The sequence below is a fragment of the Corvus moneduloides genome, chromosome 7, assembly GCF_009650955.1.
Source record: "Corvus moneduloides isolate bCorMon1 chromosome 7, bCorMon1.pri, whole genome shotgun sequence".
NCBI lineage: Eukaryota > Metazoa > Chordata > Aves > Passeriformes > Corvidae > Corvus > Corvus moneduloides.
The window spans coordinates 34,586,851-34,609,469 of NC_045482.1; the positions used below are offsets into that span (position 1 = coordinate 34,586,851).

Genomic DNA, 22,619 nt, shown 5'->3' on the forward strand with positions numbered 1-22,619 from the left:
TTGGAAATTGACTGCAACAGGACCCGTGCAGTCATGCCTTACATCTCCTCATTTCAGATAGCCAGATACCATCTTGATCCAGATGTGAAGTATATTATTCATAAGAAAATGCTCTCTGACATCAATTCATTGTGTTTTGAGAAAGTTTAAAATCTGCTGGATACTTCAGAATGTATTCAAATTATTTTTTTCCCCCATTCATATCACATTTACCCATAGAGAATCAACTTAAAATGTCTGTCCAACACATTTACTCCTTGTGAGTATGAAATATCAAACATTTGTTCCCTTCCTCCTGATAAATGCAAGAACAAAGAGGAGTTTGGTTAAAGTAAATATCAATGAAGGAAAGAGGGAAGCATGAACTGTATTACAATGAAAATGAAGCTTGTGAAAAATTCAGATTTAGGATAATGATTCCCAGATTTTTAAATTATAAGCCCTCAGAATTGTGTCTGTGTTCCTATAATAACAAACCATTATCTTCAATTAGTAACCCTGTTTGTTCCCATGTCATAATCTGATTTCTTTAGTAACAGGCAATGATGAAAGACCCTGAGAGAGTCCATGTTATGTGTGAAATACTAATGACTCATTAATATGGACTTCCCATGGCAAATTTCCTTCCAAAAAATGTGGACAATGTAGATAACAAATGACAGTACTGTCTACTTTGATTTTTACAGCCTTACCTTTTGCTATGCAACTGTTATTCCTTTCCTTGTAATTCTTCTCACACGCACATCTGTAAGAGCCCTTTAAATTATGGCAGTGTTGGGAGCAGGCACCAAATACCATGCACTCATTGATATCTATGAAGAAAACAATTGTAATTTGTATACCTGCAGTTTAATACACAATTATTTAACATGTTCATAAAATCATGGAACAAAGGAGATGAACAAAGTCAACTCACAAGCAGTGCTGGATCTTGCAACAACAAAAGGAAACCCTTCACATTAATCACTGATGTTATTTCCACTGCAATCAACATATCTCAGATAATTTTTTATTTTAGTTCTCTATCATTTGTCAACCTCTCATCTCTAGAACTTGAAAGCAGCTTTGAAAATGAAAACATGTGCCACAGTTATGTCTAACATACCTTCCTCTGCTACAGCCAAAACTACATCATTATCCTTATTGGAAAAGCTCCTCTTTACACTTTTTTCTTAAGAGCCAAAAAATGAAGGCTATATTCACTTTGATAGTCCCATGGAAGTGACCTGAACTTCTGTCAATTACTGCTTACCAGTAAGAAAATGAATTCACAACCCATTCTTTGGGAAGGCAGATTTAACTTATCTTTCCCATCAACCTTTTCATTATAACAGCTGTGTTTTCCTGCTCACCAGTATGGCATCATATCTATTAAGACTACATCTTTCAGTTTACTTTGATTTCAGTTTTGTGTTATGCATCTTCATTATTTTAAGCATCTCAAAATACTCTCATATGCCAGCCTCAACAGCAATGTTAAATAATCTACTAGACTTTAAAAAATCCATTTACTCCTTAAATTATTTAACAGCCTGACTTGAACCTTTTGACATTCACAACTAATGTTAAATTTTTGATAACCTCTCCAGGTAAAATGTATGAATCTACATCTTGTAAATCCTGTTGATTTCTTAATCCCACAGCAACGAAACAGCTTTTACTCTGTGGGAAAAAAAAAAAACAAACACCCAAACAAACAAAACCATGATCTGTATCTCCTTCTCTAGCATAGAAAACTAACTACATGGTTGACTTTTAATACTTTACAACAAGGGAAGATGGAAAATATCTGTACCTTCACATTGTCTGTTCCTCCTGTTTCTTTGAAATCCAGGTTTACACTGACACAAAAGGGATGATTTTGTTTGATTACAGAATGCATCATCTCCACAAGGATTCACATTATCTTCACATGTATATTCAGAGACACCTAAACATAAATAAAACGTCTAAAAAATCCCTGATAGATTTGTTTAAAGTGTTAAAAATGAGACCTAAAGTAACAACAACAAATAACAAATTTATCTTTCTGTTTAAAGAGTATCAGGTAAATTTTTAACAAATTAATGACTTCACCGTGTTTATCTACATCTGCATAATTTAATCTATTACATTTCATGAAATGACAGTATTTAACTGAGATACTATGTTTCACACCAATTTAATACTAAAATTTTTCTTGCTGCAAATATGATACAAAATACAATCAACTTGTACTTAAATTTTGTAAAGAACTCGTAACTACTCCAAAAAACCTCCACAACTTGAATTGCTATAAGATTTGCCTTGCTCTAGTGGTACAGAATTCCATCCATTTCTAACTAAAAGAATGAACTACATTAAACTGAGTTCTGGATTGTTCAATAGGTTTTGCTCAGATGAATATCTCAGTTAATTATTTCTGTTCTGCTACAATCAAGAAAACAAATCTTGCCAGCCCAACTCACTTATTTTGCAGTCTTGCTCATCGGAGCCATCTCCACAGTCATCAAACCAATCACACTGCAGCTCCATGGGAATGCATTTCTTGTCATTGCAAGCAAACTCATCTTTCTTACACGGTCTGGCTTTATACGTGATTTTATCTACATAATTACAGATTAATAAGAGAAAAATAAATCAGTATTCAAGATTCTCAGATTATTTTAGACACACACAAATAGGAATGACCACAAAGCATTAAGCCACTGGAAATTATTTCAAGCTTACTTTCTTTTGGTTTCAAATTCTGACCTACTAACCTCCAGTTAAGCTTTACTGAAGGACAAGCAGATCTCTGTAACAAAGTTTGCCTTCAAGGTGTTTGCTCTGATCTGAATGCCTAGAAAGGTAATATCACCTACCGCAGTGATCTTCATCCGAGTTATCCCCACAGTCATCGACCTCATTGCAAATCTGCTCAGGCCGCAGACAAACCCTGTTGTTTCTACATCTGTATGGCCTCGTTGGAGGGCAGGGAAACTTTACTGCGCAGCAAAGGAAAGAATCAGCTGTTACCCAACTATTAATACTTTTTTAATAACACATCATCAAAGCCAGGTATGTGTCGGCACTGTAAGCTCTTCATTTAGAGAATTTGTGTGATAAGGGCAATTTATACCATTTTTTTAGAATCAGTAAATATGGCAGAATTAAAACAGAGGAAGTAGGAAGAGTAATGATGCTCAATATTACATCATACAAGGAACTTTTTCCCCTCTGTGGGTTTCCTACAGAAAATAATAATGTCTCAAAAATATCAAATATCTGAAATTATATGAAAAGCAGTAACGGAAGAAAACTATATCCCGTATTTTAAGCTTGTCGTCTAAAAGCAAAACAAACAAAATTTAAGACACATGCCTTTATATATTTGTGTATCTTACACGTCATTCTTGCTTTATTATATAAAAAACTCTGAAAAATGTAATATCATACCACACATTTCAGCAACTTCATCAGAGTTATCTCCACAGTCATCCTCACCATCACAAACCCAAAAATGTAGTTTGCAGAGGGAATTGTTGCACAAAAATTCATCAGCTCTACATATATTTCCCCCTGGGAAGATGAAAAGATGACAAAAAAAAGTCAGGAAAACAAAAAGAGGAAAGAATGTCAGTTTTTGATAAAACTAGTACAGCCAGTTATCACACACTATTTGCAGAGAATAGCACAGGTAGCATAACTACATTTACAGATCCCAAAGGAATGGGTTGGAGAGGCAGAGGAATACTCATTCAAAAACCTCTTCCTTGCCCAAACACTTCCTTTTACTGATTGCTGGCTGGGAATTACTGAATGCAGGTACCAAAGACACCAACGAGTGAGCAGCTGGGCATGTTGCACTTGCATTTTGCCAGGAGATGTTTAAACTCCCTGTCTGCAACTCTCTTTGGTGATGCAGCCTCTCAGCAAAGGCCTGGCTGGTACTTCAGTAATTTGGGCCATCAGAGAACAATCTAAACAGAAATAGGGCCAAACATGTGAAAAGCCACCTCAGTCCAGCTTTGTTTCACATGAATGTCTGATCCTCCACTTATTCCTACCCCACTCTCTGAGTCACACATCAGAGACAAAGTGATTGCAGCCCATTAGCCATGAGGCAGCACCTTTTTCTTCACCTGAGGAGCACCAGACCCGGCCAGGTTTGTAATCACCATCACCTCTAAATGCTGTAATTAGGAAAGGTCCAGCCATGTTGGCACAGAGCAGATAAGATGAGGTGACCTCTGACAGGATCTTCCTTTCTGTAACTTCTGAAACGTTTCACCAGGATATTTATTGAACACAGAAAGCAGCAAGAATAAAATCTTCCATGCAACTTCAGGATGTACTAAATTTTGAATCATCTAACAAAAGGGAGCACAGGGTGAGGGAAAATGTTCTAGGGCGGAGTGCTCAGGCTTTAAAAATTAGTTCAAGGTGGATACAGTTTTAATGTGTGTCATGGTAAAAAGGAACTTCTTTCACAATTACAACTAAATTTTATCACTACCAATCAACAAAGTTATGGAAAGTTCTTGCAATTAATTTCCTATAAAACACATTTTTATGGTAACTGGATTTTCAGTTTCCTGGGAGGAGTGGAGCATAAAAGAAATAAAGCTGTGTATCTGCAGAGGAGGAAACAATGAAATTTTATATGATAGTGCCAAAGCTCTCACTGTGGCTTACACCTCACTGCATTACCCCCACTCTAAGGGCTAGATCAGGCTTCCATGGCTTTTTACTCGTTCGTTCAGTGCCCTGTTCACACCTCATTAAAATCAACAGAAGGCTTTCTTTTGCTTTAAAGATTCAGAATAGCTGAACGTTTTTCCCCCCAAAATTAATTTCCATAAAATGCCCATTGCATAGAAGGATGTTTGAACTCTCACACTCTGCTACCAGGTATAATTCACTCCCATGGCATATATAACTTATGAACATTAACAGAAATATCCTGTATAATTATCCAAGGAAAATATATAAAATTCAAGTACTCTTCATGATGAAAGGCATGAATCCAAATAATTGTGTGTGCAATCACAATATAACCATCATTCTAGTTGTTTAATAAGATTGAAGAGAGTTATTTTTATAAACATGCACAGTGGGCCACAGATAAATATTATGGATATTATTTTAGAATGCTGTAGAATAAAACTCCATTTGTGTTTGCTGTATTTCCAAAGATGAAAAAATTAGTTATCAGTGAGATAAACTGGCATTTGTTTCATGTGATTGCTCTGCCTGTCATAATTCCTTTATAAAATAGATTTCTGCAACAGAATCATAATTGTGACATAAATACAAAGTATGATAGCAATAACCAACCAGGAATAGGCTTCTTATTGCATTATAAGCAATTTGCAGTTCACAGAAGCTCCATTATGCTACCCAAAGAATAACGTGGGCATCAGATAAAATAAGTGTGTTACTCTCTACTTACACTTCATTGGGTTTTAAAGAGATACAGTCCAGATATTTTAAAAGCAGTTTTAAAATGGACTAGATGTTGGGGTTTTTTTCTTTTTTTTTTTTTTAACTTTGTTATCTGTCGTCTTGCATCTAAACACCTCTGGAATATTCTTCCCATTTTCTGAATTTCCTGGTCTCTCTTTCAAACTTAATCATCCCCATGTGACTTTTTTTTTTTCCCCCCTTAGTCTTAAGTATTGCATAATAGACTTAAAACAAGGAAAGGATATTTTACTATGTTTGTTTTATATCTGACTATTATCACATATTGTACTTCATTATGCTTCGAATTTATGCACACATCATGTGACTGTAGATGGCTAACATACAGAACTACCCACTCTGAAGGAAAAGAAAAGAAAAATCCAGGGAGAAAACCAAGATGACGACAAAATGCCAACTCAAATTATTCTTTAGAAAAAACTTCTTTAATTAGACTAAGAAGAGGGGCTGGTGGGGAACCTGAAGCTCAAGGGCAGCCTGGGCTACAGTGACCACGGAATAGGGGAATTAAAGACCCTTAGGGCTGCAAGGAGGGTGCACAGCAAGCTCCTTACACTGGGTTTCTTCAAGGATCTGCTTGGGAAAGCCCTGGAGGGAAGAGGGACCCAGGAGAGCCTGGCTGATATCCAAGCCATCACCATGCAAGCCCAGAAGTGATGTATCCCAACAAAGGCAAAGTCAAAATGTGCCAGAAGGAGTCTGTGGATGAACAGACACAAACATAAAAAAGTTGCTCCTGGACGAACACGAACATAAAAAAGAAGGTGAGGCCCAGAGTTGCCCAGAGAAGTTGTGGATGTCCCATCTCTGGGAATGTTCAAGGCCAGGTTGTATGGGGCTTGGAGCAACCTGGGATAGCGGAAGGTGTCCCTGCCCATGGCAGAGGGTTGGAATGAGATGATCTTTAAGGTCTCTTCCAATCCAAAGTGTTCTGTGATTCCATGAAATAAACAGAAACCCGGGCTCTTAAGATGACTTATTTAGCAACTGTTCAATATATTGCACAGCTGTGTAATTTATTGTGCATGGCTCTGTAATTTATGGTAGCCTATAAAAGTTTAAATTAGCCAAATTTACTGCTGGTTTCCTTGATGAAAAAGAATATCCTTCCAGTAACAACATGACCTTTTCATCACTGGGGAGGGAAATACAAAGGAGGAACAAGTCATAAACAACCTAAGTTTTGCTTATTCCTGCAGATCACTTGTTAAGCTGCTGTGCTGTCTTTGTCAAAAGAGGTCACAGAACTTTCCTGTCTCCACTCATAATGGCCAGGGCACTACTAATTTGCAATGTGTGTATTCATAAAAAGTCCAATAAACTCTTTTAGGAAAGTGTCTCTTGCCTTGGTCACAGTTTTCTTCATCACTGCCATCCACACAGTCATGGATCCCGTCACAAAGCCATCGCACAGGGATACAGTAGGCCTTATTTCTGCACCGAAACTGATCCTCTTTACATTCTGTTACACAATCCATCTGTGTGAACACAGACACGAGCTTTGTATTAATGAATGAGAGCAACAACAAGCTTGTCTATGCTGCCAGGAGGGAGCAGTCCCTGATGGAAACTGCCCCAGAATCACGCTCAGGGTTTGACTTCGAGAAAACAAATTTGTCCACTCCAAATCCTGTCCTGAGAGCACAGAAACACAAAAGCATGGGCTAAGTTATTTGACAGTACTCAGTGGATGCAAGAAAACCCTATTTGCCCTTTCAGTTATTTTGAGGCCTAAAAAGTTTACAAAAACTTTGGGGGGAAAAAAAAAATCACCAGAAATGTGTCAGGTACCTCATCAGATCCATCAGCACAGTCGAACTCTCCGTTGCATTTCAAAGACGCCGAAACGCAGCCCCCACTTGCACACACGTACTCACTTGAAGAGCAGGTTGGAGATGCTGGTTACAAACACATATTTTAGCATGAAGAAAAAGACAATCTATGAATAAGTTGATTTTTAATTTTAAGCTTTCTTCTGGTTAATATAGTGAGCAAAGTTGTGTCTGAGCACTTTCATGAACTACAATAAAATATTTGACTAAGCCGAATTGTTGCATCCTAAGTAAACTGTAAAATGATAGTGAGAAGGTATGTGTTTTACCACTTAGAAAGATAATGTTGTTTTCTCCTTACACTTGGTAACAAAGGCAACCACACACATGCATATATTCAAAGAATGAATATATTTTAAAAATTGCATCCCTTAAAATGGGCAGAGTCTAGCTAAATTTAGGTAATTTATAATTGAATAAGTTAAATTTATAGAAAAAAATCTTTTTGGAAATTATACATTATTACAATTAAAATACATAAATTAAAGGATTTTTAAATATAAAGGTGGATATTTTTGTTGCACTGTAAATCGGGAGAATTTTAAACTGGCTTTTACCAGTTACATCTATCTACATGAAGCTTACAAAAAAATTAGGAAAACTCCTGCAAAAATAACTGTATTTTCCAAGAAAGCAAAAATAAAATAAAATAAAATAATAATTTAGGAGACAAAATCTTTGCATAAGGACTATGAAACTTTGAATGAAGACCACGAAGTAAAACTCTTCAGTACATGCCAAGATTTATTGATGTTTTCAGAGCAGAATTTTATATGGTGAATATTTATTATCAAATTACAATTCAAAATAATTAAATTAAATACCCATGACCCAACAATCTTCACATTGCAGAGTTGTACGTAACTAGGGTTTCCAAAATACCAGCTGGAAGACACAATGATGCAAACTCAAAAGGTAAAGTATTTCAGATTATTTTTGCACTTTCTTGCTACTTCTAGTGCCCAAGAAATTTTGATTTGATGATTTATTTTCTTCTTTCATTCTGATTTATTCCTGGCTTCATTTTATATTTCAGCATTATTTCAAACAATACCTGGTTCACAATTTTTCTCGTCATCCCCAAGTTTGCAGTCCTCATGACCATCACATGTCCATTTTGCTGAGATGCACTGGCCATTGGAGCACTGGAACTGATCCCTTGAGCAGCCTGTTTCACAATACCTCTGGTACAAAAGAAACAGCCAATACACAAGAGCAAGAGTTTAATATAAACATTGGTAAATATGCAGCTGGTCACAGAAGTCACAGCCTATAATCCTACAGGTTATGAAAGACACAGTTATTAAAGTCTTGTGATACGAAATGTATTTGTAGATATGATTTAAGTAAGGTGGCTTGCACCCTCTAGATAGTAGGGAAACACCTGAGGTTTTGTATTGACAGGAAAGGAGAAGGGGAAAAAAGGGAAAAAATACAGAACAGAAAACCAGCAAAGTACTATCCCATGAGCTTCTGATGCACAACAAACAGGCTACATTGTTCTCTCAAAAAAAAAAAATCTCTCAAACCAAACCATTGCTGCATGTAAAAAGAATGGTTTCCCAATCAGGACACAAAATATTTCCAGGATAGGAAGAGGTTCAAACCATTGCTGGGACATAAACATGCAGAATGCTGTTAAACGTTACTTGATTTATTTGCATGTTCTCTTTTTAGAATAGTTCCTTCAAGAGGTTTAGGTTTAATTTAGTAATGGTATTTGCATACATGGATTCATGTATAGAGTTCCTACTGCTGCCTTTAAAAAAATTTGTATGCAGGAATCCATTCTCCAACAATATAAAACTACTAATTCCCTAAAGAAATACTTTTTCTGGAAGATGCCTACCTCATCTGAGCCATCTGCACAGTCATAGTCTCCATCACACCAGAATCTTGCTGAAACACAGTCTCCATTTGCACAAAGAAAGTCTTTCAAAGTGCACGTTTGAGGCTCTGAAAAAAAACCAAAACAAACAACCCTAGGTTTATTAGCATTTTCATTAAATATTTTATACATAGAAACCCCCAATCAAGCAATGAATAAACATGAAAAACTCAAAACAATTAGCTTGCAAATGATAAGGACCAGTTTTTCTGTAGGATTTTATTCCACAACATCATGTAACTAGATTTCATTTACATATAGTAAGACAGTAATGAAAATACTTTCATTACTTTCCAACATTTCAGTTCTATGAAATTTCTTTGGAAAATCACATGATGTTGACTATATATATTTTATTAATTTCAATGCATGTATGTCAGTAGGGTTTGTGAGATACGTACCAGACACCAGAAACACCTTTTGCATGGCTTAATATCCCATGTAATTAGTACTGACCAGATTTTTGGCTTTCCATCACACAGTAGCACATAATTTATCACATACCTTTTAATGAGTGTGTGTGTGCATCAAGAGTCAGCTTCCCCTGTGCTCAGCATCACGGGGAATGGCGTTGAGATACCAGATGGAACTCAAAAGTTTGGTGTTTCAAGTAAAATAAAAGTTTTCACTACTGCTGACAAAAAACATTGGCAAGGGGGGCCTCTGTGGAAGATTCCCTCAGCAGAACATCATGTACTTTCCTCCTGAAAATGAGGACCACTACAAAAGACATTTTCTGTGTGCTGGACATTAGATTAAACAAAGATAGAGAGGTATTGGGGATTTAGGAGAAATTAAGTAATTCTCTATATGCAATTTAGATCTGCCAGTCAGAGGGTTTTTGGAGAAAAAAGGACTTAAAAGGCAAACAAGGATTATTTGTGGGATTATTTCCATCACAGTATACAATGCAGTATGTAAATGATGTAAAATCAAGAATAAGGATTTATTATCAAGACTTTTTCAGCAGAGACATAGGAAACAGCAAATGACAGTGACTGAACCAAAGGAAGGAGGATGGAAAAAAAAAAAAAAGAGGAGAGACAGAGCAGACAGTAGCAATGGACAGAAGGAATGGACAGGAATAAATTGAGTTATGCATGAGTTATGGAAGGTGCAAGCATGAGTGCTTTTATAAAGCATAACATACTGATCAAGGAAAGAAAACACAAAATTAGAGGCCTCAAACTGAGAAGAATTTGGTAAATACCAGCATGAGAATACACCAGACATGACTAGCATGGATCTAACAAAGTTGAATTCAGTGTGAGTGGGGTTTTTTTCCAGGTTTTATAAAAATCAAAACCTGTTTCAGGAAAGAAATCATTTTAATCAACTTTACCACTGCCTTTTCCCCACTCTTTACTTCATAAAAAAGAATCAAAATGACTCTGTTTGAAATTTTTTATGAGAAATTTCATTTTCCAGGTAGGCACAAATTTTAATTTTGAAGTTGTAGGTAAGTCATTTTAAAAGTAGATCTACAGTGATTACATCAGTTCTCCAGAAATGTTATATTTCAGCAAATCAAAGGCTGGCATTTATGTGGCCTCAGATTATGTGCACACTACCTCAGATTTTTTTTTTCAAAGTGTAAGCTTTAGCAAATCCAGATGTTTGATTCTTTTTGCTGTCAACAGGCCAAGAAGGAGAATTTCATGATATGATAAAATATATAAAGGAAATAATTTGTGGGAAAAGCCATTCACATGCAAAAAACCCCACCAAAACTGTCATGTTTCCATATTGATTAGAAAAATATAAGCAAATACTTTTGCTATACTGCTAATAAATTATTTATAAGCAGAGATTTGATACTGGGAAAATGTACACAAAGAGCTAAGTACTCAATTCTCTGTTTGCAAGAAATATTTCTTCTGCTGCTGGGATCCAGCTCTGTGATTTACATATGAACACAGCAAAGAACTTTTCCATCAGTACTCAGATTGTTAGTGAAAGGAATAAATATTAATACAGAACAGTATGGAAGGAATAAGCATAAATGGACTTCTGTATAACCCATGAAGAACAGCACTCTTTAGCTTCTGCTTTGTAAAATCACTGAAACTCCTTCCCAAGAAAAGCATTTGGGATACAAACTCATCCCAGGACAAAATTCACTAATTTGTTTTCTTGGCAACTTGTAGAAGCAATAAAAGAGCATTGGGAAGGACTTCTAGCAGCATTAATATTTGTACACTGACTGAATTCATGTCTTGCTACAACATTATTATGTTTGCTGTGCTTCAAGTTTACCGTACGTTTTCTTTAATCACATTAATTAAAAAAAAAAATTACTAGTGCCTTCTTTTCAGCAGGAACAAGATAGATTAGATATATAGAATAATATTCATTACTATGGAATTTTCTTTTTTTGGAGTTTCCTGAAAGAAGAAACACTATTTTTTGCTCTAATTTATTTAAAAAAAAAATAAACTCTGAAAGCAAATTCTCCCTCCAGAGAGATATTACCTCAGAAGAATTAACAATGTATCCTACATTTCTCATTGCAGACTGATTATGTACCAATATCCATGCTAATAACTCTTACTTCACAGTGTCCAAATATAGTTAAAGAACAATAGACTGTAAGACAAATACAGTTAAATACCAAAGTCATAACAGGCACAATGATTTGCATGACAGCACCAATAATTTTTCACACCCATACAGGTTTTTTTAACGTGTATTGTTTCACTTCTGATAACTTCAGCAGAAGAGTGAATTTCTTGCATGTGAAGAAACTGCATAGAAAAGTGTAAATGCTTGAGCTTAATTTCTATAATTCTGTGAATTCATTCTGCATTCTTAAGAAACAACTCATTTTCTGATATAGTTCCCTGACAGCCCTTTGTATATTATATTCATGTATGCCATGAACAATTTATCTCGCTGTGCAATGTAACATATTTTGTCAAATGCTTTTGAAGTTCTAATTTCATATGTATTTGTTTCATTACACTTTATTCTGTAAGTGGCTTGATGGTCTATAAAAATTTTATACAACTATTTCAAACAGCTGAACAGTATTATGTACTGTCCCAGTGCTCCCAAGACTTTGAATTTTAAAACTGTGCCAGCCTATTGTGCTTAATTTAAATAGTAGAATCGGTAGTTAGAATTTAAGTGTGCATTTCACAACCAAAAAAAATGCAAAAAAAACCCAAACTAACACCCTTTAGTTTGATTCACCTTCCGTGTCTGGGCACTCTCAACTCACTAATTCGATTAATGACAAATTTCTTTATCTGCAAGTCAAGAGAAGGACCAAGAAATGAATATATAACTTAGCTATTGATAGGAACACAAAGCTGGAAACTTCATAACTTTTTTTTAAAAAAACAAACAGGTTATTATTCTCTCATTATTTGAACTTTTTTATATCACTTTGTAGCATAATGATCTGAACTTTAGGGAAGAAAAATATTACTGCTGGGTCAGTCACACACATGGCTAATTCCAAATGTGATACTCAACACTTATCTTGCAAACAGCAATAATATTTTGCGGAAGTTTTGGATTTGTTGTTTTTTTTCCAAAATTTCAACACACTACCCAGTTCTGTAGATTAACACTGCTATAGCAAAACTATGACTCTCTATTTGTTTTCTACACGAGAATAAAAGAACATAAAATACTTTCTTGCTACTTGTAATACAGAAAACTGACACCAATAACCAATTCTAAAGTAAAATCTCCCACAAAGCTAAGGAAGCTTTAGGGTGCCAACCCCCCGAGGGTAACAACAAAAGGCTCTAAGTGATTACTGAGCCACAGGACATTTTCCCTTTTATATGAAACACTTGCATATGAAAAACAACAGCACTATTGCTTGCTTGAATAAAACTCACAACATTTTCAATGCAGGTAGTAATTACCAGGCAGACAAATCCACTTTAACCTCCCAAGCAGAATGAGACACTCTGTACCTACGGACACCACATCTCGAACTGGAGAAAGGGGCAGCAGCATTTACTCAGCATTAGAATGCCTAATTTATTAAGCTTTCTAAATCATTACCTTGAAGATACCAAATATACACTCATGGCATACATCAGGAATGTGTATTCAAAATTATTTGCAAGAACAAGATATTAACTTATTGGATTTCTGAGTACCAAAGAAAAAAATCACAGAAATTGTCAAGAAGAGGCACTTCAGAATTATTTAGGGAATGTCCCTCTTGAAATATTTTATAAAGACAATAATTATCAGATAAAACCATTACAAATTTTTCCTTTCTTCCTGAGAACCAGATGGAAATTAACTCCCTGAAAGTGGTATTACAGAGATTTATTAGGCCTTCAGATTCCTCATGGGTAGGAGAGAACTGGGTACATGAGCTGCTTTGAATAACCACATCTACTTCTCAAAGCAATTAAGTACTACAGAAATTGACTTCTCAATATGAAACAAGGCAAATCATCTCAAGAATATAATGAATGTAACGAGCAGGTAGTGTTCGATCAAAATTCCTTGTTAACAAATGCTTACCACGTTACCTCTGAACAGTGTTTATGGCTCTTTTTCAGAGATAAGAAATGTGATACGTAACCAACTGGCAAAGGTAAACTAATTGCAATACTTGTTTTTAATTCACCAGATTATTGAGCAGTTGGAAGTCAGGCATTTTTTCACACTGATACAGCTCTTTGTGAGAGTGAATAGAAGTGGAGAAATACAGCAAGGGACATTTTCAGTTGTGGTCAACTGATTTTCAGCAGATCAGAGTGTGTGGAATGAAAACATGCCTGTGAGTTTTATCAAAATTCAAAAGCTTCCTCTTGCACATTGCTAAACTGACTCTGTTATAACATGGACTAAGGTAAAAGCTACTTACTACAGTTTTCTTCATCAGAATTATCTCCACAATCATTTTGGCTGTCACATCTCCAATGATCTGGAATGCAGTTGTTGTTTTTGCACTGGAACTCATGAGGTCCACAAGTTTTTTTATCTGTAATTAAGGTGAATAATATTTACAGCATTGCAAACAAAATGGGAAAGACTTCCACTAAATACAAGATGATGTTGCTGGATACATTTAATAACGAGCAACCGTAATATTTGAAATGTTGCTTTCAGGAATAATTTATTTCTCATAACATTCTTTAAGCTTCTATTTATACATTCACACCTTAATCTTAAATTTGATGAAATTAAAATATGCAGTGTATAAACTGTCATATAAAGTTAAAAAATATAAAATTCAGAAGGTTGTTTGAAGAGAGGGTATTAGTGCACTAAATCTCAAAAACTTCTCTAACTTTTCCTTGAATTTATCTCTAAGATTGCTTTACAAAAGATCAGATCACAGTAAACCACTAGACTATTGATTTGAAAAATGTAAAAAAATACGTATTTCTCAAAAGTTATTTTTACATATAATAATTTAAGACAGAAAACTTTGCACTTTGATTTAAATTTTCACCTACTCATGTATTCAACTGGAAGTTTACTCACATGAGGTAAAACATTATAAAGCCTATAATGCTAACCTGAGGGAAACTTCCTTCATGTTGTATATTTTCAATGAGCTTTTCTAGTTACAGAGAAGCATTGGAGGCAAAGCCTCTTAGAGATACATGAACATCCTGAGCTCCTCCAGCAGGAAGGAGCTGCCTCTGTGTTTTCTGTGAGCAATTCTTGAATAATTCGTTCAGCTTCTAAGGGCTGAGATGAAATGAAGTAAATTAAAAAGTTATCAGTGACATTTTCGTTGGGGGGGGGGGAAGTTTGCTTTGTAAAAGCCTCAATGACATATTTAAAATTACTTGTCACTGTGGTATTTCACTGGAAATTTTTTAAATTTCCGTTAGGCAAAGTCATAACATGTCAGAGCAGCTTCACTCTGCTCTCATGGCAACTCGAGGGCTGCTAATAACTGACAGAAACAGCAGCTTCAATCAACCTGATTACTCTGCTGGTGAAGCACAAATTAGAGGTGTTAGGTTTGATGCCATGGGCCAAACTGCTGCATTTTCTCTGTAGTTTTAGGTGCGGCTCTGGAACCAGACTGATAAAACTACATTTGCATATCAAGACTGGTGTTGCAGTTGAGTTGCGTGCACTCAAAAATCTGGTCATTGCAAGTCTGCCTTTTGCGTTTGTTCCTTATTCTCTGCCAATGTCATGACTGTAAGAAGTTTTCTCCCAAAATACTTTGTTTTCTATGATATTTTTCAATATTACAGTCCATGATATTTTGATCATGATATTTCAAATACTTGCACTGGCAAACAATTAAAAATACTTAACATTACGAAACACGAAAGTATTCCTCCCAAACTTATGACACTCTTGTATTTTCATTCTGTAGCTTTGTGAAAGATTGAGTTTCAACCCTGAAATATATCCTATATTTACTAAAACACTTCTAGTGAAGTCTGCAATCTCTAACTAGAGTATTTGCTCACAAAATGAGTTGTAACACCAATGACAGATAACATCACAGTGACATTTAATTATTTTATTTCTCCTTCCACATCCAATAGAAATACCAAGATCTAGTCAGTAATACACAGAAGCCAGAGATGACAGCCATTCATTTCAGTTACCTGAACATGCAATATGTATCTTCTCACTCTTCATAAAGAATTATTTAGTTCTCAAGCATGCTAAATCCATTTTTTAGCATTGCCTTTCTACATGTGAAGAAAGTCTAGATTTTTTTTTAATTTATCCAATCTTAACCTCTGATTGCTACTTGAATGTTAATCTTTCTCTTCTTACTCTATTTCTACCAAATATAAAGAAACATAATTAATTTTTTTAATGCAAAATATTTTGCATGTTTGTAAGGCTCTCCCTTTCACAAATCTGAAAACTTTATTTTTTTCTGGGTTGAAAGATCTCTTGTAGCAGCTTACAGCTAAAAATATCTTACAAACCAGGTTTGCTTGTCTTGTATTTCTTTCTTTACATGAATGAGAACTGAGGAAAACGCTGGGATACCAGAGATAGGATATAACAAAGAGGAAAATTTGGGGAAGTTATGTAACAATTATCTGATCTTTGAGAATGATGGATTCACTCACCTCAAAGGAAACAGTGCAAGACCTTATTTACTGGGAACTGTGGAACCATGAAAAGCACACAGGGGCCCCCACACGTTTTGTCATCTCTGCCTTCAACACTCAATTGCTTTCTCATTTTTCTTTAAATGAGACCACCTTAAAGTGTGAAAGTTCAGATAGAAATGGTACAAAGGCAAAGAAGCAAATACTGATAACTCCATTTTCATATTGCTCTCTTCAAGTTGTTATTAAGAGATTCACTGACCTACTGTAACAGGCAAAGCCCTTCCCTAGGAATCTGTGTGATTGCCTGAGGTAGCTGCTGGTAGGTTGGGGTTCACTTTTTTGTGCACACTAAACTAGGATTTTATTTTAGAAATACTTCTAAATGAGCATGAGGAAAACAGGATGAAGACTTCAATCAGAAAAACAAAACAAAGCAAGCCCCAAAACCCTTATGCACCCTAAAAGCACTTTAATTCAAAGACCAATCCCTGTGAATGAAAACACTATTTTGTCACTAATTGTATGCACTGCACTTTGGGGATTTTAAATCCATGTATTTTCATGTGTGTCCATTTGTGTCTGAGAGGGATAAAATCCAAAACTAAATTTGCTTTTGATACGGGATCAGCTGGCTGTCCTAGAGCTTGGCAGGCTGTCACCCATGCTGGATACAGGAAATTGTTGTTGGATACAGGAAACTGTTGATGGAAGTTTATATAATGCATCCTTCAAATGCCTCAAAGAAAATATTCTTTATCATCAGGAAAAAAACCTACTTTATGACTCTCACAGCTAAAAATAAAATTAATATTTTAAAAAGTGAAGAAGCAGAAAGCAGTCATGCCAACGTTGACACATTAAGGTAATAAAGACCTGAAATACACAAAAACTTTAAAGCATATTATAAAATCACTTTCCAAGACCACACTCAGCTTTCTGCAGATTCTAACTCAAGCTGGTCCATTTTGCTGTAAAGTATCAAAGTTGTGAGCAAGGACTAGCATAATCTAACAGCTTTCTTTAATTGCCTGGACAGTTAGCACTAATTAACTCTACCTACTGTTCTCTGAGAGACACCAGACACTCCTTCATAAACACACATTCCCTGATTCGACCTCAACTGTCTGAGCTGGAAAGTTACCACAGAAGACTAAATACATTTACACTGCTTCTAGCAAATTTACTCAGTGTAATATGTCCAATAACACACAGCAGCAGATGTTGACTAAGCAAAATACATATGGCCATGCAGCACTCAAGCAAAAAGAGATTACTTTACACAAGTTTTGCATTGCAGGCATTTTAGAAATGAACTCTAAACAATAACAAATTAGTGTTACATCAACATATGTAGATCCTTTTTATGCTCAGCTTGCAGCTTTAGAATTTAATTCTATCAAATTTTGTCCATAAAAATAACAATCTTTAACTTGAAAAAAAAAAAATGCAGAAGACCAAACTGTGCTGAAATTACTGCCATAGTAAGGTCATTTAAACATATTTCAAATACTAAAAATATGGAAAACTTCAAAATGTGATTAAACACACCCTGTTCTTGTGAATGCTTAGCTGTTCCATGTGTACACAACCGTATTTGGCACAGAAATTGTGACTATGGATAAGTTATTCTGTCTTCTCCAACATGAAAACCAAGAGCAGTGTATGAAGCCAGGAGATTTAAAATAAAAATGTGGGTGTTTTGTCAGGGAAGGGTATGATTAAGCTGTGGAACACCTCCCTGCAGCATGTTGTGAAAAGCCTACAAAGGTAAAAAGAGAGTGAAATCTATCATGAATTATTGTATACAGAGACATATTTGACCCACAGTATCTCTGATTCTCAAGTTGTTAGAGGATGGAAGGGTATCCCAGGGAAGTTCAGTACAAGCCTGCTTTGCTCACATATTCCTCCCTAGATACTCATTTTCAGTCACTGCCAGAGACAGGATAAAAGTCAAGATGAGTCTCAGATGTGAACCAACACCTCCAGTTGTATATGTTGTGATTTAAAAAACATGTTGAGCTTGGGATTGCACACATTGCTCCTCGATGCTTTTTAACTGTTTGGGTAATTTTATTCTTTCTATTGTAAAATGATGGTCCAGAGTGAAGCACTTACTATAAACACATTTTTTCCTATTTAATGTCAGTTTTATTTCTTTTTCTCTTTGAGAAAAAAAAAAGTGACTTGAGGATATTACTAGATGAACTATTTTAAGACCATTTGTGCCACATCAGTTGGGTGTGCACAGGTTAGCCGAAATGTGAATCCATAGTTTGGAAGCTTGGAATGCTGTCCCAGTTGGAAAACAACAGCATGTTGGAGATCCAGATGATGTGGAATGGTGCAGGAGAAAGCAGCTGTGAAGTAAATCAGGAAGTGAACAGTGCAGGGATACTACAACAGCAGCCCAGAAGGGGATATGAAGCTTTATCTCCTTTGTATTCATTGTTTCTTCAGGACAAATGATTCCTTGCACTGGAAACTTCTCCCCAGTTGATAGGAACAATTATTTTCTCCATCTCGGCAAATCAAACGATGGTCTTGGATTTTCAGTGTTGAGAAAGACTTCATTCTCCTAGGCATATTTGCCACCTTCAGCATTTTTATATGTGCTCATGTGTCCATTACTTGAAATACATCCATGGAAGAGCAGCCCAGTGCTTTGTCCTTGACTGCAGCCTATAGTTTTACCTCTGTTGTCACAGAGATAAACCTGCCCAGACACAGGTGCTTCATCAAACCATTTACTGATGCATGGATGAATAATGGTGAGAGCTTTAAATGTCCCACACTTGTCTTGTTCTCTTCCACCTCAGAACATTTTTCTGTGTTTTCCTTTATAGACCAGTCTTGAAAGTTTCACAAATGTTTCTGCACATGGTTAGCGTGTCTTGCATTGACACCCATCTTCAAGGGTTTTCCAGGAGTACTGATCCACTTACTCTGCCTCTGATTGTCTGTAATCCATTTCCCAGGTAGAATATTTATATTTGTTATTTTCTGTAAATACAGCAGTAAGACCTGACTCATAACTCCCTGGAGCTCACAGAGAGACACAAAAGTTGGTCATATCAAGTTGAAATCTGCTCTGAACCCTTCTACACAACCAGTCTTAACTACCAGGATTTGCAAATTACTATATTTTCACTATTTATGAACTTAGTAGCAATAAAGTGCAGACTGAATTGACAGAAAGTGGGTAACACTGCAAGACAAATAAAGAATGCCACTGTATCCTGTGACAGTCAGTACATTCTGTGCCACTTCTATGATTCTAAATGTCACATGAGAGACTCATTTGCAGTTCCTGCCAATAAAGCAGTGGTACAATATGAATTTTATGAACTACTCATACAAAGATTGCCATTCAGTAAGAATTGGATGAGCCAGAGGCTCCAGATAGGTATTATCAAACATTGAAAGAGGATATAAAAAGTGGGATGATTATTTTCTTTTGCTAAATAAATGTCAAGCCACAGCAACAGGTTCAGAACCACTGGCATACTCACCACAATTTGCTTCATCTGACCCATCTGCACAATCTGGGTCTTCATCACACACCCACAGCTTGGAAATGCAGTGTTTGGTTGTTTTACACTGGAAGTGGTCTGGAGAACAACTGTTTTCAGCTTTAAATAAAAGAATTCCAGATCAAAATTAGGAATTTCTGGTAATATTTAAAATATGTGTTTTAAAGAAAAAATATGAAGGGTTCAAGAGTCAGAAATTGGATTTCTCTAGCATCGTTTATGTAATATCTGTAAGAAAACAGCAGTCAGGTTTATACTGTTTATAGTTTTGTCATTTTCTTATATATTATTTTACACACAACATTAAGGTAAAACAAATATAAAAAAGTATCTATTGTGATTTTTTTTTAAACAGCAAATAGACTTACCATTGATAGAATCAAATCGCTTTAGCAAAAACCAGACAAGTTTTTTTCCTTAACTTTCTAAAATGCCAGTTATAAATTCTGAGAGTCAGTTTGTAAGACTAAGGCAGCTCTGGATGCTTTGATCAAAAATGGAATCAAAACTATGCACGATTTTTGTGAAATTCTGTGCTCTGTTAAATGGGGTAAATGCTGAGAAAAGTTTGACAAATATGTCATTTTATCAGTTTAAAACAACAATTTTTGAATGAATCCTACAACAAGAAAAAGATGCAAAGTTGCAGCTGAGCTTTCAGCCTATTCTTTAAGGATGCTCTAAGTTAAAGCTTAACTGCATTAACCTTAGAACAGCCATTTAAAAACAAAACAGATCCTCAGTGCACCCATGTGATTCTAGATGTTCTTTAGAGATAAGTATATGTACTCCAAATAATTTTAAACTGAATTGACCATAGGGGGAAAACAGGAAACCTTCAGTAAGTTTTTCCCACATTAATGTCTGTCCCACCTTTACCTAAGGAATTCTGTAGGGCTTCTAAAAAACTTTCCTGTCCCTGTTGAAAAGCAATTTGCTCCCTGATATTATCACTCTTGTTTCTCGGGTTTGGCAAGAGGAAAAAATTTAGGTTTGCTAAAAGTTGGTGTATTATTTCTTTCAGTGTCACATTTCCACAGAGCTGGGTATGTTCCTAACTGTAACAAATAATTCTGATCCTCAGCTAGGACAGGTTACCTGGGGATTTCACAGTGCTTTACAAGAAAGACCAGCACAATGACCTTCACTGTACATATGGAAAGCCTTCAGTATGAAACGTGACTTTGAAAAAGTCACCTGGTAAGTAAAACAAAACAGTGGCAGGGCTAAAAAAAGAAGTATTTTATGGATCCTAGACTGGTGAAATTAGAGTGAGTGAGAATCTCACCTGTTACCTGTCTTGTGCCAGGAGCCCAAGTCAATATGAACTCACAGTCCCTGAGCTGCAGATTCTGCTGCTCTGATTTAATTTCTGCCAGCTACACCTCAAGGCTTTTGGGAACCTTCCATACACCATGTGCAGTTCTTTCCAAGGAAAAAAGTAATCTCCTTTATGTTTCACAGGAGTTTATCCAATCCCTCTTAATCAGTTTTTAAAGAAACCCAACATGCAAACCAACACAAAATGTTTTCTGCAAAACTTGTATTTATATCTCTCCTGAGCAGTTTGGAAGACAGCCATTAAACATGACCATCAACAAAGCCTTTATATCCTTAGCAACCCTTCTCCCCTTGGAGAAGGATTTGTTCTTTGCAGAAATGCAGCACATGCAAACCTTGAGAAAGCTGATTCAGAGCAAGCAGCTGAGATCAGCAGCAGATCTGAGCAGTGAAATGAGCAAAAGACAGTGACACTTCAAGGCAGCCCCATCATCAGCACCATGATCAAAGACACAAACTTATTCAATAAATTTCCACTGTAAATCTGAAAATATTACCTCCACTTATATTAAAGAAATACAGAGTTAAAATGAATTTATGGAAAGTAAGCTGCATTAAAAGCTGAGCAAATGGAAATCCAGTTACATAGGTAAATTAATGAAGTCCCCAGAGAAAAGGGAAGAGAAGTGGTTAAAAAATCAATGAAAGAAAAAGGATGTAGAAGGAGCTTTGGATCTACAGCTTTTCCAACAAAATATTCTGAAAAACATCTTTTCCCGTTGAAATGCATTGCTGCAAGGCATGGCAGATGAAAGCCTCAAGAAGATGAGTCATTTGTGAAGTGGTTAAGAGTCAAATACGTGTTTCAACCTCAGTCAAAAACCCAATTAAATGCCTGAAATTGTTTATACCCCTCTCTTCTTTGAAATGACTTTAAATTTGAAGTTAATAAATGACATTTTAGTTTGCTCCCTTGTATATAAAGCATTACATGCCAATCCCATGAATTAAATGTTTGCATGTTCTCAAATTATTTTAGGTAGAGGACATTTACAGTATTTTACTCCAGTTCCTTGTTTTAAACCAGCTACAGATGAAAATTCTCTAAGCAGAACTTACGGCAGTCTCTTTCATCCTCTTCATCACCACAGTCATTCTGGCCGTTGCATCTCAGGTTTATTGGGATACACTTCTGGTTCTTCGTGCACTTGAACTGCCCAGACAGACACACATGTGTGTCTGTAAATTAAAAGAAAGTGAAAGAAGTTAAAATGATTAAAAGTTAAAAATGAAAAGATTCAAAACTTCAAAGGTAAATGAAGAAAAATACAGTTTGTTCATAGAGTTTGAAACGTGGCATTTAAAGCAGTTTAGGCTGTTTCTGAAGCCTACAATGTATAGAATCACCTACCACAGTTCAGTTCATCAGAATTGTCCCCACAGTCGTTCTCTCCATCACAGATAAAGGCTGGAAGAGCACAAAGCCCAGTTCCACACTGGAAACGTCCTGGCTGACATCTGAATTCAGCTGGGAAAAGACAAAACTGCTTATGAATACTACCTGAGGAATGGTTAAATTCTCACTAGTGCTGTTCTTACCCTGTGGACTACTCAAAAA

The 22,619-nt window shown here is 35.8% G+C and overlaps 1 protein-coding gene across 2 annotated transcripts in view; it reads right to left on the minus strand.

Moving 5' to 3' along the window:
- The window catches only part of LRP1B (LDL receptor related protein 1B), a 638,461-nt gene that overhangs the window by 54,555 nt on the left and 561,287 nt on the right, over positions 1 to 22,619 (minus strand). For both annotated transcript variants that reach the window (XM_032114472.1, XM_032114471.1), the window contains 13 exons: positions 22,413 to 22,529; positions 22,121 to 22,240; positions 19,700 to 19,819; positions 14,006 to 14,122; positions 9,127 to 9,233; positions 8,332 to 8,461; positions 7,237 to 7,343; positions 6,791 to 6,923; positions 3,418 to 3,540; positions 2,844 to 2,966; positions 2,448 to 2,585; positions 1,796 to 1,930; positions 693 to 812 (listed from right to left, as the gene is read on the minus strand). In XM_032114472.1, the coding sequence (XP_031970363.1) occupies positions 693 to 812; positions 1,796 to 1,930; positions 2,448 to 2,585; positions 2,844 to 2,966; positions 3,418 to 3,540; positions 6,791 to 6,923; positions 7,237 to 7,343; positions 8,332 to 8,461; positions 9,127 to 9,233; positions 14,006 to 14,122; positions 19,700 to 19,819; positions 22,121 to 22,240; positions 22,413 to 22,529 (1,590 nt within the window). The remainder of the gene's footprint in view (positions 1 to 692; positions 813 to 1,795; positions 1,931 to 2,447; positions 2,586 to 2,843; positions 2,967 to 3,417; positions 3,541 to 6,790; positions 6,924 to 7,236; positions 7,344 to 8,331; positions 8,462 to 9,126; positions 9,234 to 14,005; positions 14,123 to 19,699; positions 19,820 to 22,120; positions 22,241 to 22,412; positions 22,530 to 22,619) is intronic.